The sequence below is a fragment of the Macrobrachium nipponense genome, chromosome 22, assembly GCF_015104395.2.
Source record: "Macrobrachium nipponense isolate FS-2020 chromosome 22, ASM1510439v2, whole genome shotgun sequence".
Lineage (NCBI taxonomy): Eukaryota > Metazoa > Arthropoda > Malacostraca > Decapoda > Palaemonidae > Macrobrachium > Macrobrachium nipponense.
Genome location: NC_087213.1, coordinates 68,000,175 through 68,017,832, shown reverse-complemented (window position 1 = coordinate 68,017,832; position 17,658 = coordinate 68,000,175). Strand labels below are relative to the sequence as shown.

Below are 17,658 nucleotides of genomic sequence, written 5' to 3'. Positions count from 1 at the left end.
ATGACAACATAATACTATCCCCCCCCTCCCACCACCCATCACCAACAACTCCCCATCCCTCCCCTTAACCCCCCCCCCCCCCATATACCTAACCAACACCGACGCCGCCGCAGCCTCGATTTTCCTTGAAGTTGATGAAAATGACATCACGGCCTTCGGCGTCTCAAGGTAAGCAATTGGCGTTGGCTCGCATCGTTTGTGTTCCGGGGGCGTGCACGCTCGGATTCGGGTTCGAAAGACACATACTGGTGATATTTGTTCGTTACTGTGTCGAGAGATTCAAAGGTGAATGTTATTAAGAAGGACGACGATTCCTTTCCAAAGCTTCAAGACTGTAATGTTATTGATGTTAAACTTACATAGCTGGAAACGTTTTGTTTGTGTGTGAGCGTATGTGGAAACTTTTTTTTGTGTGAGTGCCTGTTGAAACGTTTTTTGTGTGTGTGTGTGTGCACGTATGTGGGAAAATTTGGTTTGTGTGTGTGCGTATGTGGGTGTCTGGAGCGGGCCCGGGCGTGAGGGAGGGGAGAATGAAGTCTATTGCAATACACAGTGAGTGAAAAGACATTATTAAAATATTCACAGCCTCTCATATTAAATTGGCAACGTTTAGACATCAGTTAAAAATGATAAAGACAGCCACCATGACCTTCAGCGAAAACGCACAAATGTCATTGTTATCATGACCACTTCTCCGTAAATAAGTATAACCCAGCCCCACAGCGCCTTCAGCCCACGACAATGGAATGATTTCGGCCGAAACGAGCGAGCGAGCTCTCGACGACCTTCCTCCTGCAACGCACAAAATCGCTCATTTGAGCAATTCCTATCCGCAGCCAACATCACCCCCGTCATTTACACGACCTATAACTCTTCCGTCCCTTCCCATCCATCAAGACCCTTCTCCATCCACTCAACTGCCTTTCCTTCTACAACCCCAACCCCCCCCCAACAATCCACCCATCCCATCCTCCCAATCACCACCATTCCCTTCCCATCCCGTGTTCTGCTCCAACCCCCCCCCCCAACTCTATATAGGTCTGGTGTTAGAAGAGCACCACACCACATACATCATGGGTGAGATGTCATCGTAGGGTCTGGTCCACATGTGTGAACTAATAAAGGTCATATTACCGTCACTCAACAGAGGGAGAACGACTCTACAGTACCACATCCTACAATGTGTCTCTTCGCTAGGGATACTATTCCGTATCCATCCCCCATCCCCCCCCCCCCCCCCCCCCACCACCACCACCACACCTCGGCCCTCATCCCACGATCCCTTCAGACTCTCATCACACACCTTTTAAACTATATAAAAAAATTTTCAACCGAGGCTTTTTTTTTATATATATACTATATTATATAAAGAACCGTGACTCCGCTCCGGAGTGACGTACGGATAAGCAACTAGAAACATGGCTCCCATTTGGTGTTTTATATCACTCGCTCAACTTCAGTCCATTTCAACAGCTGCTGCTCTCGGATATAGTTTTTGTTGATCTCATCGCTAATGCACAATACTACTCGATAATCCCTACCTTTCGTATCACAGCTATTAGTTACTTGTCACGCATAAACATTAGGAAACCATCACTCGAGAAAACATGAATTATTGATCATTATTTTCTGTTCATTTCATGGATTGAATGTTCAGTCATTTTAGGGTCATTTTATTTCCCGATCGAAAATCAGCGATATAACCCTGACGGGAGTTAAGTTTCCTCTGATCTTTAGAGATGATTTACATTTATTCCAATCAAAAATACTTCTCTTCCAATCGTGTGAAGATCTGCAAGAACCTCCAAGTCACAGCCCACATAAGAAACGCAAAGAGCAATAAGGATTCGACTAATGAAAACCGAATGTGTAGCTATTCCCGTAAACTGATATGTTCCGGAATGCCCACACTCGACCTCGCAGCGGGGAATCCCCTTAATTAGCATATTCCCAGACAGGTCATTTTTAAACCCTTTCTCACGACGCATTTCTTTTCCATAATTCATTTTTCACAATTCCCTTTTCACTCCGAGTTACGTTCGAGAATTTCGATTCCGCTTTTGCTCTGTGAATTCATCGTAGCAATTACGTGACTGAAGTTTAAGGGAGAAATTCATATCTTTAAGATTCTCTCTCTGTATTTGTTTTCTGAGTTGCTTCGGCTTCCATGGTCTAAAAAAAATTACACATTTTATATATAACCATGCTCAAATAATTTTCCTATATTCTAAAGATAATTATATTATATTCTAAAGACGTGCTCATGCCTCGTAAGCATGACGCAATCCAAACTTAAATCGCATGACCTCAAAACCGACCAGCTTCCAGACCCAATCACGATGCCGAGGATTTTTTCCCAAATGCCCCGGACCTCCTTGTCTTCTTTGTCTTATTTAAGGGTGCTTACTCTTGCAAGAGGACACAAAAGTGGGCTCCTCCACCCTCCCCCCTCCTCTCAAACTTTCTCCCAGCGGTCCTCATCTCCAAGTGGGGGCACCTCCAACGTGTGAGGATCATTAGGGCTGGCTCTCTCTCTCTCTCTCTCTCTCTCTCTCTCTCTCTCTCTCTCCCTCTCTCCAGGAATTGGCTCACTTCCGGGTAAAGTTACACCTCTAATGAGATGCTTACAAAGTCGACTGACTAATGAATTCTAAAGTGCCGGGGAAGGGGGTAGGAGTTCCCCTGGAATAAACGTTCTTCCTTCAAATACCACGGAGGACTTTTAATAAAAGCTCTTGGAAAATACAAACGAGCAAGAAATGTTAAAATAATCATCATTGTTACAAACACAGGCAGCGAAACAGTCAAAATTTTTAACGTAAAGAGAGAGAGAGAGAGAGAGAGAGAGAGAGAGAGAGAGAGAGAGAGAGAGAGAGAGAGAGAGAGATCATTTATTTGTATTATGTAGCATTATAAAAACAAACATTACAAGTGGAATTAGTCATCAATTATTGGAATATTTCTGGGGTCACCACTACTAAGGTCACTGACGACATTACAGAGAGAGAGAGAGAGAGAGGAGAGAGAGAGAGAGAGAGAGAATACAACACTTTCTAACAAATAAAAAGCACGCCAGATGACCCCCCAGCCATTTAAAGGAGTCGGGATTCGTGAAACCATGGCCGTCCCTTCTCCAATGCAGTAATCAAGGAGCGGATATTGTGACGCCAGCGTGATAGATAAAGTGACATAATTCATTGTGTGGGAAACCGCCTACCTCACTGCAATGGTTCACACGCGTTCACCTTGAACCCTATGTATACACACACACACACACACAAACACACACACACACACACACACACATATATATATATATATATATATAATATATATATATACTATATAATCATTGTTTATATCTTACTTTGATCTCTAAGTATACATTTTTACACACTTTCATGTACGTACCTCGCCTTGAACTCAATACGTTCGCATTCGCTAAAATGACCCTGCACGTAAATATACTTAACCTCTTTTACGTAAACTTACACATCCGTTCACGGAAGTACCTTAATTTGACCTCTACTTACAATTTTACACGATATTAAAGAAACCGCATTTCCCTAAGATGATCTGGATAAGCATGGGAAAATATAGGCGTCTCTCATCACAATGATTCCTTGCATTGATAAAAATAACTCAAAGAAAGATTCATTGTAGCGTAGAGGTGGTGGTATAGGTGTGGTTTTGCATTTAGTATTTCAGTTGAAAAGGACACGAGAGAAGAAGAAATATTAAGAAATAAACAGTACGCACAGAACTTAGCGAACGAGTGAAAGCATTAATTCACTGTACATCAACGAAACAAAAATGTAACGAATACTCAGGGAACAAATAATAAAATTCAAGCTGAGTCTACCTTGAAGCCGAGCTTTCACAACTGATTCTCGCGGGAATGGAATAAAGGCGATTTCTGGCAACCCCGATTATACGATAGCACATTGTAAGTCATGACGTGATTACTGGAATTGGACACGCTAACACACTTTCCTTACTCGAGATAATTTCCTGTAGCTTTAAATGTCACTCGGAATTGCAATGTCGTTGGCAGCGAAATGTACAATTATCTGTTAATATTTTCGAGTTTGGCCGAAGGGAGTTGTGACCCTCGGGCTGTTCGAGACTTCCTTTATATTTATTCAAGGAGGAGAAACGTTTCTAAATCGCCGATAAATTTGCATTTTGTGAGCTTTCGAAATTCAGAAGCCGTGGGTGACAATGGCTAATACAGGGTGTCCATAAAGTCCCAGTACCATTCTGAGCAATAAATACTTGTAATGGTACCGGGACTTTATGGACACCCCGTATATTCAAAAGGAATTCAATGAGATCAAAAGAATTTTAGCAGGTTTGAACAACGTTTACGAAAAATATCTTAAAGTACAGAGGTAAGAATTTTAGCCACGAGAATTAGAGAATCGAAAATATTTAATACTCAATTTTTTCCTTATTTCATGTTACACTTAAGTCCAAGAACTCCTTTTAAGGCTTTTAAGAAAAAAACTTACCATGAAAAATTATTCAAAATTATATAAACCGCATTCGGTTCATCTAATTTTTCATTAAATGGCTTTTACTCAGCATTAAAAAAACAGAAATTTATTTCATTCAGTAATTGTAGGTTCCATGTAATGATATTCTTGGGAAATCCTCATGAAAAGAAGCATTTTCCTCTTGACTATCTATTTTACGAACAGATTCCTTTGGGAAATGTATCAAATTTATTCTCCCGCAGGGCTCAGGGTAATACTAGAAACGGTGATTATTGGAAATTTACATCCTCTATCATTATTCTGACATATGTATAAAAGCAAATAAATAACAATGATATATTTGACTTCATGTTATTGCAACATCTAAACACAGAATGCAGGAACGCCTAAGACACTGTGGAAACTATTGAAACCTCCAATAATAATAATAATAATAATAATAATAATAATAATAATAATAATAATAATAATAATAATCAATAATAATAATAATAATAATAATGGTAAAGAAATCGAAAATGATGTCAATGTAAATGTACGTATATACAAAACGGGAACTTTCGAATCTCAAGCAGGTTCTCGAAAGTTCTCGTCTTGTATGTATATATTTCAAATATAAATTTACATTTACATCACAGTGAATTTCTTCACCATTTTAGTGACTCGTGCCATTATGAGATTTTTATAAATAATAATAATAATAATAATAATAATAATAATAATAATAATAATAATAATAATAATAATAATAATAATAATAATAATAATAATAATAATAACCCCACACTATAAATACCACCCAGTCGAATTGGAGGACTGGGCAAAAAAAAATATAATAATAAATAATAATAATAATGAATTAAGACAGAGATTGATAAGGGGAACCGAACAGATTCCTGAAAGCTATCCTTGAAGTTTTAAATTTAAATATATGTACATTTACATACTGTGGATTTGTTTCTCCAATAATTATAATAATAATATTAATAATAATAATAATTGTGCAATATACACAGAGACATGATCAACGTTTGCGGCGAACTCGGATATCGTTGAATATACTGATACCTATTGGGCTAAGGTGGAAATAATCTTCGTAACATTGCGAACCTGGCATAGAATATATCACACCTCAGGTACTTAGGTTGGTAATGCAAAGAATCCTTACAGTTTCTTCTTTTGCAGTGTGACACACAGCCTGCATTCAACTTATTTCAAACTGTGAATTGAAAGCATTTAATAGTCTCTGGATGGCTATCAATCCAAGTCTATTGCTTAGGAGTCTAACTATATTCTTTGAATCTTGAACGTGATGGAAAAAGTGGCTGCTATGCCTAATTACATACACTGCTCCTGCGACACCTAATTACAAATACAGATCTGTCAATGAATTACCTGTATTTTGACGACATAATTAACAATTTTAAGAATTATAGTCGCACTTAAACAATTTCCACTATCATGAAGAAATAAAGATTAAAATTCAACAGCGCTTATGGTACACACTCCCATATTATATATATATATATATATATATATATATATATATATATATATATATAAAATATATGTATATACATATATATACATATATATATTCATACACATATATAATATATATATGTGTATATATATATATATATATATATATATATATATAAAATATATGTATATATACATATATATATATATCATACCTTCATATATATATATATATATATATATATATATATATATATATATATATATATATATATATATATATATATATATATATATATATATATAAGTATCCACCAAATTAAAAAACTTAAGGAAAAAAAAGAAAGGAGATTCATGATGAGGTCATTCCTCGGGGTCACCAAAAGGTCGCGGCTAACGTCCGGGGGGGCGGCCCTTGGCGGCCGCGGCGGTTCCTCTTATGCTTCGAGGGGAACCTGGCTCGGGATCAACTCGGGTCAGCGGGCACGTCAAGCGAACTGCGCATGCGTACAAACCGCGTCTTTGTTAACGCAGCCACAACACTTTGTTCACACTCCTCTCATTTCTGGGAGTCTATGATACATCATTGCGCGGTTCTGCCTGTCTCTTTTTGAGAGAGAGAGAGAAAAAAATAAAAAACCAGGAAGAAAGCTTCAATAGAAACTTCGAAAGGTAAGAAGAGAAATATACGACAACTTTCCCGCGGCCACACTGATCTCACACATACGAAAGCACGAACTGATATTGCATTACCTTCCGTCATCCTGAAGAGAATGATTTCCATTGTACAGTTCTTATGATCCCAAAAGATACGAAAACGCGGACTGATATTGCATTACTTTCCTTCTTACGAAGAGAATGGTTTTCATTGTAGTTCCTGTGATCTCTTTCGAAGCTTCAATTTCACGAATTATGAAACAAGAACTTTTTTGATTACTCTAAGGCATGAAATTAGAGTTTAGCATTTTTTTTCTCACGAAAATATTTACTATGGCAAACGGTCAAGCGTATGGCCTATAATATCAAGGAAACATTCTCCAGGATTCCCTATTCATTTCCATAATAATCTTGACGAAATTCTCAAATCTTGGCAGGCGGAATAATTTGGTACATGTGACTCCACGCTATGAAAATGACTGCGTATCTGAGATATTGAAAGATCATCAGTAAAAATCGGCAAAAAAGAAAAAGAAATAAAAAAATAAAAAATAAAAAAAAATCAATAAAAAATAAAACAATGTACTCGGTTGTCTGACTGACTAAGACCTTAAATTTGTGCGTAGAAACTGCAAAACGTCTCGTTAAAGCTGAATTGAATATAACAAGAGTACTATTATGTCGAGAACCTATATATCTAGCAATTGCAAATCAGGGCATGCTTGCTTCGTCTGTCAAGGGTTAAAAGTTATGCACATTATGTTATGCATAAAACATTCAAATCTTCCACCGCTGCATCCTTCTTTCAACTTTAACCAAACACTATACAGAAATCTTTGGACATTTTCAACTAATACTGTCAACCGTATCAAACAACAATGGTCCTTTATACAATATTCAGATAAAGTTTATAATTACAGGCGTTTGTATATAAGGAAAAATAACATTCAACTGTTAATTTCAAATCTCAAATAAAAATGATTTACCTTTAACATTTAGTTGCTTCCTACAGGAAGTTTATATTTCGTAAAAGCTGCTAGACCAAAAATGGATAAAGTATTTACAACTAATCAAATAACACAGTTCGTAAAGAAAAATAATACATTGATATATTAAGGCAAGAAGAAGAAAAACCCTATATCAAGCTACTGGTAATCCATATGAGAGAGAGAGAGAGAGAGAGAGAGAGAGAGAGACTCTCTCCCCTATGTAATGGGCGGATTAAAACGGAGAAAAAGAATCCACTTTGGATCCTCATACGGGTCAAAGGAAGGAAGGAAGAGATCGCGACTGCTGGGGGAGGGGTAAGGGGTGTGAGGGGAAGGGCATAAGGGTGTGGGGGGAGGAGGCGTATCTGAAGGAATTAGCAGTTATAGAGGTGGAGGGGGAGGGTGAGGAGAGATTCGCTATAGTGAGGTGTAGGATGACAGACACAACCCACAGCCCTACACACCTGTAACTGATACACCTGCCTATATACACTACTTGGGGGCTTCCTGACACACATGTATAGCTTACACCTTAACATCGACGCCCCGTCTAAATATGAACAAGAATCACTGCAGTTTCCATTACTCATTCTTCTCTCAGTAACAATAGCAATGAGCAAAATATTACTTACCTAATCGCAACGAAGTCGCAAACAAATGAAATTAAGGGGGAAAAAATACTAATTGAAAACTTTGCTCAACATATATTCTTCATCCTGCTCCGGACCCAAATTCAAATTTTGGATATAGATCCATCTTCAATATCTAGATCCAGATCCATCTTTAAATGCAATTATTTATTTATTATTATTGTTTTGTCTACGGCTAACCCCTCCACAAAAATTCGTTGGATTCCATTAGTAACATTTTGAGATGTCTTGTGGAAAGGCAAAAAATTTAACGGACAAACACAGTCAGATAATGGCATAATCGTACAAAATAAATACTAATAAAGAGTTCTATAGACTACGCTCATGAACAAAATAGACACAATAAAAGTTAAAATGAAAGTCTTGACCAAAGATAATGGATAATCAAAGGTTAAAAAAAGAAAGAAAACTCTTGAGCGAAATTGGTTAAAAGAAAGAAAGAAAAAAAAAAAAAACTTACCATCTATGTACGGCTGAAGGTCAGCCGAGGTGAGGGTGGAGGATGGGACTAGGTGAGGGTCACTTAATCGGGTGGCTGCTAACCCACTCATTCCGAGATAGTCTGTGCCCGCGACGGATAAACCTGCGAAGAATCAAGTGAAAGGATTAATATTTAAAAAAAGAAGAAATAAATCATCCAGACGGTGAAATAACCTATCTAAAAAACAAAGTGATTTGAAATCCAACCCAATATATAAATGTGTTAAATAAAAAACAATATACATATATATACACATATGTAATATATATATATTATCAATATATATATATATATATATATCATATATAATATATATCAATATATATACCATATTATATATAATATATATATATATATAATATATATATATATATATATATATCTATATATATTATATATTATAGTATATATACATACATATACACTAGGCAGTTTATAAACTTATAAATAATAAAAATATAAATATCAATGTACAATAACCTATCATATGAGATGACCAAGATATAGTTGTCTCTACTGCATTTTTCTTGTGCATTCGTATACGGCCATGCGAGACAAAAAAAAAAGGAAAAAAAAAAAAAAAAAAAAAAACCCTTCTTCAACTTACACGCAAACGTCAAACTTATCATCCTCCGACGGGGTCAAGCTATCGAACGACGTGACCTCGAGAATAAGAAAGAGACTTCGGAGGTCGTGGACAGCAGAAATCAGCTTCCCCTCTTTGACTAACCAAGGCCGCCCTTCTATTTCAGACCTTTATATGGGACTCTCTTGATGTTTATTTTTTTCTTTCCTCCGCACCTTTGGCACACAGCCATGCGTGCTTACATCCTTTTAAACGCACATTTGCCCCCTCTAAGTACGAGCGTGATTTAAAAGCGCCATAATTCAGACAAGATAAAAAAAAAAGGAAATGATGGTTTTTGCCGCCAACGCCCCTATGGCAGAGCGATACTCATCCCATCGTCACGTATTTATCGGTCTGCGAAGCGTTTCGAACCACTGACAAAAGTAACACTTCTTCGAATAATTGTATCTTTAATTCGTTGACCTGAATCAATATCAATATGCTGATATAACATCCACCAGTTGGTGGCAATCAATTATACTATAGTAGTATCCAAGCTCTGTTTCGCATTTCACAGACGCAATATCACATTCATCAAGTTAATCACTCCAAGGATCAGCTCCTTGAAAGCTGAAGATATATATACGTCTGATTTTCAATCTTGAGGCATATATACCATCTGATTCCAGTAAAAAAAAAAAAAAAAAGGTATTGGAGCGATACCTACTACATCACGCGCTGCGAGTCTTGGCTCCTTAACACGTGAGGAAGAAGAAGAAACACATCCGATTGGGTAGATCGCGATAAGCGATACAAGATTACCCACAACACGCTACCACCACTTCCAAAACACACACGATCGAACCACTCCCACGAAATCACAGCTACCGCCCACTACACGGGAGATGTGACGACCGAGCCACACCTCAGGCCGCTGCAAATACCACCCACAAGTACCACCCACCCACACCACCCACACGCCGCCGAGTTCGACGAGTAACTATCTGTGGCTCCATCAGGTTGCCTTCGAGACCGCGTTGAGAGACTTCGTGAAATATGTCTGCTTACAAGGGCACCAATCAAGTCCCTCTCAGTGCAGCGCACGACGGGTCATTTTCCCATTCGGCAACGCCGGGTAATGGACCTTGTCGATACGCTATCGACAGGATCACCGCCAAGTGGGATGCATCGTTATTACCTCCATAATTCTTCGCTCAAATTGCTGCTTCGAATTAGCTCCTCCGCTGGAAAAAATAATATATAAATAAATATATTCTCTTATCTACATAGAATTTACGACGGACTGTATTTCTTCTGGGACGTCAAAGATTCCTTTCTTATCTTCATAAATAAACAACGGAGGAAAAAAGACTGTTTGAATTCCCAGCGGGGAGCCAACAAATAAGCAATCATGGACGATATAAGTGACGCGTGGCTCGGGTTACAGCGCCTATAACAGTTGACAATCGCATTACGCTGAGGGTCGGAAGAGATCGGATTCCTCCGCCGGGTAACACAAGCCCCCCACCGACCACGCGAGAAAAAAGAAAGGGAAAAATCCGATCTTAATGAGGGTACTCGAGCACCGATCTTCCTCCTCGCCCGTTGGATTACCCTGACTTCGAGTCGTGCCTCCATAGCTGTCGGCTGGCATTATAGGAGGCAGCTCCTCCTCGGTGGGCAGAAGAGAGAGAGAGAGAGAGAGAGAGAACAAAGCGAAGGGCGAAAAAGAAGTGAAATTACTTTATCTGGCCAAAATGAGCGGGTTGGTGCGGTCTTAATTCCACCGCCAAGTTGCCGAGTCATGTATGTAACTAACTATTTTGTAACTGGCGATTTTGGAATAATGGCAGAGTGGCGTAAAGCAGAGCATAAAATTAGCAGAGGGCCGAAATTGGGGTTCTGGGAGGCAATGAATGGACTGGATTCTAATCTCGAGGGAGATCGCCCGCTATATAATGCTTTTATATTAAGATATAAAAACTTCATTACATAAAGTGCTACACGCAGCTGCGTCACCTGGGCACCGCAAGTCAAGAGAGAGACCACGAGACTCGGGTTAAAGGGGTAAAGGGGGGGCACGGAGAGGGGCATTCATGGCTATCGTTTCATCGAGATTATTAAGACTGCATATCAGCAATGGGTGCGGCGTCATCAACAAACAAACTCGTAATACAATTTTAGAAAAAAAAAAAAAAAAAAAAAAAAAAAAATCGGACCCAACTTGGAAAATCTCGATGAACCTGGGAGGTCTTTAAATCAGCTCGATTTCATATTTGGTCACGACCTCTCTTAGTTCTTTCGCTGCCTTTATTGAGAGAATTGCATCACCATACAATCATCGATATTTTCCGAGGTATTTGGGATTCTAACCACGATCTTATATTGAAAACGATACCATAGCAAGTAGTATTACCACCTGTTGTGATCTGTTATGTTATATGAGAGAGAGAGAGAGAGAGAGAGAGAGAGAGAGAGAGAGAGAGAGAGAGAGAGAGAGAGAGAGAGAGTCTATATTATAAAAATATTTTTCCGTACTGGACTGCTTTCCCTAATGAAGCCATTGGGTTTGTGGCATTTTAGTGGCTTTCCAACTAAGGGTGCAGAGTGGGTAATAATAATAATAATAATAATAATAATAATAATAATAATAATAATAATAATAATAATAATAATAAAGGATGGATGACTATTAATTTATTCCAGTCAAGGAGAAGAAGGATACCGAATAACAAGTCCTAGAAAGAAGCTTAGATAAATATCTCATATAAAAGATGAGGCTGCTTTATTAAAACTTAAAAAAAAGTAAAGTCTATCACTTGATCTTCAAAGGAAATATTACCCACAGATTCTAAAGCCAATAAAAAAAAATACGGGAAAATTGATGAAAGAAGCAAGAGGCAACTCGATCATAATGGACTGCACAAGGTTTCGTTTGATCTGCACCGAAAGCAACAAATATGGACATGACACCATGAACGTGTATATATATATATATTTATATATATATATATATATATATATATATATATATATATATATATATATATATATATTATATATAGAGAGAGAGAGAGAGAGAGAGAGAGAGAGAGAGAGAGAGAGAGAGAGAGAGAGAGAGAGAAAACTAACAGAAATCGAATTTCCACTTAAACGAAGCGAACTCTATATTAAAAGCTGCTTTTCCTCTGGGTATGAAGCAAGAGAATGTCTTAGTCACTCTAGTTTCCCGAGATAGAAATCTTGTGTAGAGTATTTTTATAACCCTATTGCATCACACTGATTTTCTCTTTGTCGCTCATCCGTCTATATTGCTGCCAGCGAGATGTTACAGAAAAATTGTATTTCCTCAAATATCTAACGTCCAGAGATGGAGCTGTTGAAATTGCTGCCCTATTTATTCTATTTTTGAGTAGAATTTTTTACTATCAATACTCTGTTATTATTATTATGAATGATGGGTTTCTTACACTATTTTTATTATTCTTACTGCTAAGTGAATTGATTAAAATGAAAACAAACTCTTACGCTTTTTTGGAAAGATGAAATTTTTTCAGAAAAATTTTGAAACGGCATATTTCACTGTACACTGAATATTGTTCATTATTAATCTTTTATAAAAATAAATAAAGAAGTATGGTCTCTACGATCTTCACAATCTCCCATCCATATTATCTCTAAAAGTAATATAAAATTCAACAGAAGGAACCCTTTAGGTAATCCATATTATCTCTTAACAATAATATAAAATCCAACAGAAGCAACCCCTTAGGTAATATTTCAAGCTTGAATTAATTTACTGCTGCAGATATGAAGTGTCTCGAATTAATTTGACTTATTTTCACTGTATTTTATTCCTTTCGTGTGAGTTACATAGTACACAGTTTATTTCCTTGTGACCTTTTATCTACTTTTTACTTTCTGTGAGAATTTCCCAAGGACCCCGGAGAGCCGTTATAAAGGGTCATTGCAAATATTACCGTCCGGCCATAAAACTCACATCACGTGGGTCGCTTTACTGAAATGTTCGCAGTGTTCATCGAGTGTTCACATTCTCTGAACAAGTTGATTTGCATTCTGGTTCCCGTTGGTTCAGAGTTCGTAATAATGCACGTTTTTTTCTTTTGCCTTTTTTTTTTTTTGTCCAGTGGTCGCGAGAGAAAGGTTGGTAATTATATCTTACAAAAGGTTATGGCAGAGGTTTTAGAAATGGCAAGGCGGGCGCCTCGGAGCTCTATGTAAACAAAGATATATATGTATAATCTATATATATAATATATATATATATATATATATAGATATATATATTGTGTGTGTATATGTGTAGTACACGAAAACACTATTCGCAGGAGTTAATCTTACATAGAGATAATTACATAGATATCAAATTAACGCATGTGGCAATACCATTTACCATGACTCAAAACGAAAAACTGAAGGGAAATAAATAAATGGACTTTCAGCAAAACTGTGAGAAAAGCTACGCACACAAGCTCGCACAAAAAATAAATAAATAAATAAATAAATAAATATACAAATAAATAAATAAATAAATAAATAAATAAAATAAATATATATATATATATAATTTGTGTGTGTGTTAGTATCCTGTTCTAAGTTGCGAGAGTCAAATTCAGCTCAGTTCACAAGGGTGATAAAAATGGGGCATAACTCCGCAGTAAGAGTTCCATTCGGTTGTTCTTTATTCGCGTTATAAAACTTTTACGAGGGGGAGAACTGTAGACACACCTCACGTAACGAAGGAAAAAAATATAAGCTGGTTAATTCTTGGAATTAAGGAAAGTAAACAGCTAATCTTGTAAGATTTTCGACTGCCCTCCCTTGGATTATCTTGAGGAGTTGTAACCAACTCTTAAAGTGTTGCGTGGTGAAACCAGAAAAAAAAAATATGTATCGTATTTTTAAGAAAATATGTAACGATTCTTAAAACCAACTTCATCCGGCTGCGTGATCATTCTAGCAAGGAAAAAAATGTGTAATGTATTTCAATACACACGATTTTGTAAACAGAGGAAAATCGGAAGTAAACAGTTGAAGTCCTTTTACACGCCATCGCTTCCAGACAGGGTTTTATACTTGAAGAAAGCATGCACGCAAAAGATGAAAAGGAGATAAAAAAGGAAAAGCCAAAGGAGGTAAAAATGAAAAGCGAGCAACAGGATCAGGATCCCGGGCTAACGCCTGAAGCCTTACGGGACGCATTTCTTGTATCTTCATTAAGATCGAGGGCCGCAGAAGTTCAACGCATCCATAGCTCTCTCTCTCTCTCTCTCTCTCTCTCTCTCTCTCTCTCTCTCTCTCCTTTTTACTTACAGCCCCCGTTACATGCTACATCAACTCCCGCAACACCTATGCAGCTGTCAAACTCCATGAATAAGCAATGCACCGCGCACCGATATAAAATACCTGATTTAATGCGCAGAGTGACGAAAATTAAGTCATTTACAAACAGGTCACTTATACCGAGCAATACAAATATGTCCTCATCATAGTCCGTGGCTGGCAGGGTTGGACCAACCGCTTCCCGCTGGGTTTCGCTCGGCCGTCCCTCGGCTTTCGTTCACTCAAAGGCATTCTCTCTCTCTCTCTCTCTCTCTCTCTCTCTCTCTCTCTCTCTCTCCGACCACTGTACCGTTGCTGATGTCTGGCTCTATTTTAACAACTCTGTTTAAAACCAAACATCATCTCTTACCTCGCGAATTTTGTAGTACTAGATGTAATACCGAACTCGACATATAGACGAGTTCGCAGTACGTGTTTAGTGCACGAACACCAGAATAAACCGCCTATAAAAGGCATAGACGCAGGAACATCAAAATCCTCGCACGTACGAAATCTATCACACACGAGAGAGAGAGAGAGAGAGAGAGAGCCACGAGGGCAGCATAATTTCTGTTGGTTCAAAAGGTCGGCTTAATGAACGCCTTCTTTATGAGCACCCGATAACCGTTCTATAATCTTATTTGCAGTCGGGGAAAAATTAAATAAAACAATTCTTACCTTACAGCCGAAGCTATTAAAGCTTTACACCATCCCATTCTCTTATACATTTTTTTTTTCTAGAATGGTGCAGAGTTTTTCTTTTGATTTCCATACGAGTTCGAGTACAAAGAACTCGTTCTGCCCGAACGAAACACAAAGGGACAGACGAAATGTACGAGCAGTGTGATTAGAGGGTTCCAGAGTGGGGAGTGGGGGGGGGGGGGGGGAGTTGTTGTTGATGTAGGGGGTTAGGTGGTGGGGGATACAGGTAAGTCGAGCTTGTAGTTGGTGCAACGGGGCTCTTAAGTGTATCGCTAGGATACCAGCCATTTGAAGCTACTATGGCTGCTAAGTAGTTCAGACGCACACACTACGCTATTTGATCTAATTCTGCGTCACAACTGGCGTCACATTTTGCATGGTCACAGACGCCGGGGAAGAACTCCTTTAATGGCTCAGGATAATAAAATATCATCATGAAAATTAAATCCTCTTAACGTTGGTATATTACTTACAATACTATAAGGACCAAAAGAATTTAAAATTAACCACATCCTTCTCCATATCAATAACTCGCATGAAAAAGCAAATTGAGGTCGAATTTTGTTCAACTTTCTGATATTCGCTCATAAGTTTACAACATGCTTCAAAGTTTTTAATTAAAGTTTGTCATCATATTTATTACCTATTACACCTAAATAAGTTGCAATAACGGACCTCACTTCATCTTTGAATGAAAAATAATAAAAGAAATAAATACGGTACATGAACTCCATCATAAATGGACATCATCATGTACGGAAACATTCTAAAGTGTGTTGAAATAATTATCACCTGGAATCTGTTTATTGTCTCTTTCCGAAGGTAAAACGTTTATTTGATTTTAACATACTGCTTCAATAACTTGATGTATTCTACATTAAATGGAAGTTTGTCATTTTATGCTCGAACGGTCCAAGTCTCAAAAATACATTAGATAACAGGAAAAGAAGCAAAAGCAGAAGAATAAAAATACAAACAAATAATAATGACCAAACCGACCAACTCAACATGCAAGACTCACACCACTTTACATCTCATGCCCAGCAACATCGCCAACAAATACAACAACAACAACTAGAAAACAACAGCAGCAGAGAGCGCGAGCGGCGATCAAAGGGACGAGGCCTCAGTTTGCGAGAGAGAGAGAGAGAGAGAGAGAGAGAGAGAGAGAGAATTCAGATCAGACAAATATTCATAAAGTGTTCCGAATCAATTAACGCGTTCGGTCGTCGAAGGAGGGGGAGGAGGAGGAGGATGACGAGACAGGAGGGGGAGGAGAGAGGACAAGAGGAGGAGGAGGAGGAGGAGGAGGAGGTTGAGGAGGATCTCGACTTCAATTGTCTCCAGTTGAGTGGAAGTGCGTCAACCACCCCTGTCGATAGCGCTTGCAGGTTATGCATACTCAATTAGCCCCCCCAGCAAGCCCCGCCTAATTCATCTCGCTGACACACTCGAATTCTCACTTGTTTAATTAATGGATTCTTACAAGTTGACCAATAGATTCATTCGAGAGAGAGAGAGAGAGAGAGAGAGAGAGAGGGGAATCTGTTGTGTACATGTTACCACACATAACTAAATGTATAGTGACAGATACAGTAATGCATAAAGGTTATTTAATTGTAAATGTATAATGACAGTTACAGTAATGCATAAAGGTTATTCAATTAAAGATGATGATGTTGCTTACAAACTGCTGTCATTAATAATTATACTTCGTACGTTCCTTTCTAAATTATTCTAGTGCTGTGGGCCCTGAAGGCAACGTTGTAAAATCTTACTCGGGATTAAATAACTGGCAGCGCTCTTCAGTACATATTTGTTTGAACCCGGATCAAGTATATTACAAAGGCCTTAATTAACCATAACGATTGGAATGAAAACATTAAGTAATACACCATTAATCCAAGAAGTAAATACAGAAGTGATTCCTGATACCGAATCAACCCAGAATTAAGCATCACATGAAGGAATGGAAATCATCCCAAACATATTTCAAAAGTTCCCTTCAAAGGAAAAAAAAAAAAAACGCCGAAAAGAATTCGGCAATCCTCGGCAGACAACTTAATAATACCCAAAGGACTCTGATTCTTGCTGTGTATTCAAGAGCTAGAGAACCTTGCAACCACCAAACGAATCCGGGTGTATCTCCAAAACCATCATGATTAATTTCAAACCTGAGCAAAGCCGATCTTCCGCCGTCGATATCGCGATGCCAACACTACTAGATGCCAGGTATCGATCAGCAGACAGCAACATCCTACTGGCCTCCTTCTCCGGCATCCACAGACGT

At 38.0% G+C, this 17,658-nt stretch overlaps 1 protein-coding gene across 12 annotated transcripts in view; it reads right to left on the bottom strand.

Moving 5' to 3' along the window:
• Positions 1–17,658, bottom strand: part of LOC135198774 (transcriptional activator cubitus interruptus-like) — a 605,738-nt gene that overhangs the window by 60,330 nt on the left and 527,750 nt on the right. For 11 of the 12 annotated variants that reach the window (XM_064226692.1, XM_064226699.1, XM_064226701.1 and 8 more), the window contains one exon: positions 8,735–8,857. In XM_064226692.1, the coding sequence (XP_064082762.1) occupies positions 8,735–8,857 (123 nt within the window). Of the gene's footprint in view, positions 1–8,734; positions 8,858–9,362; positions 9,785–17,658 lie in introns of those variants that run through there. The other variant, XM_064226703.1, reaches the window with a different exon arrangement.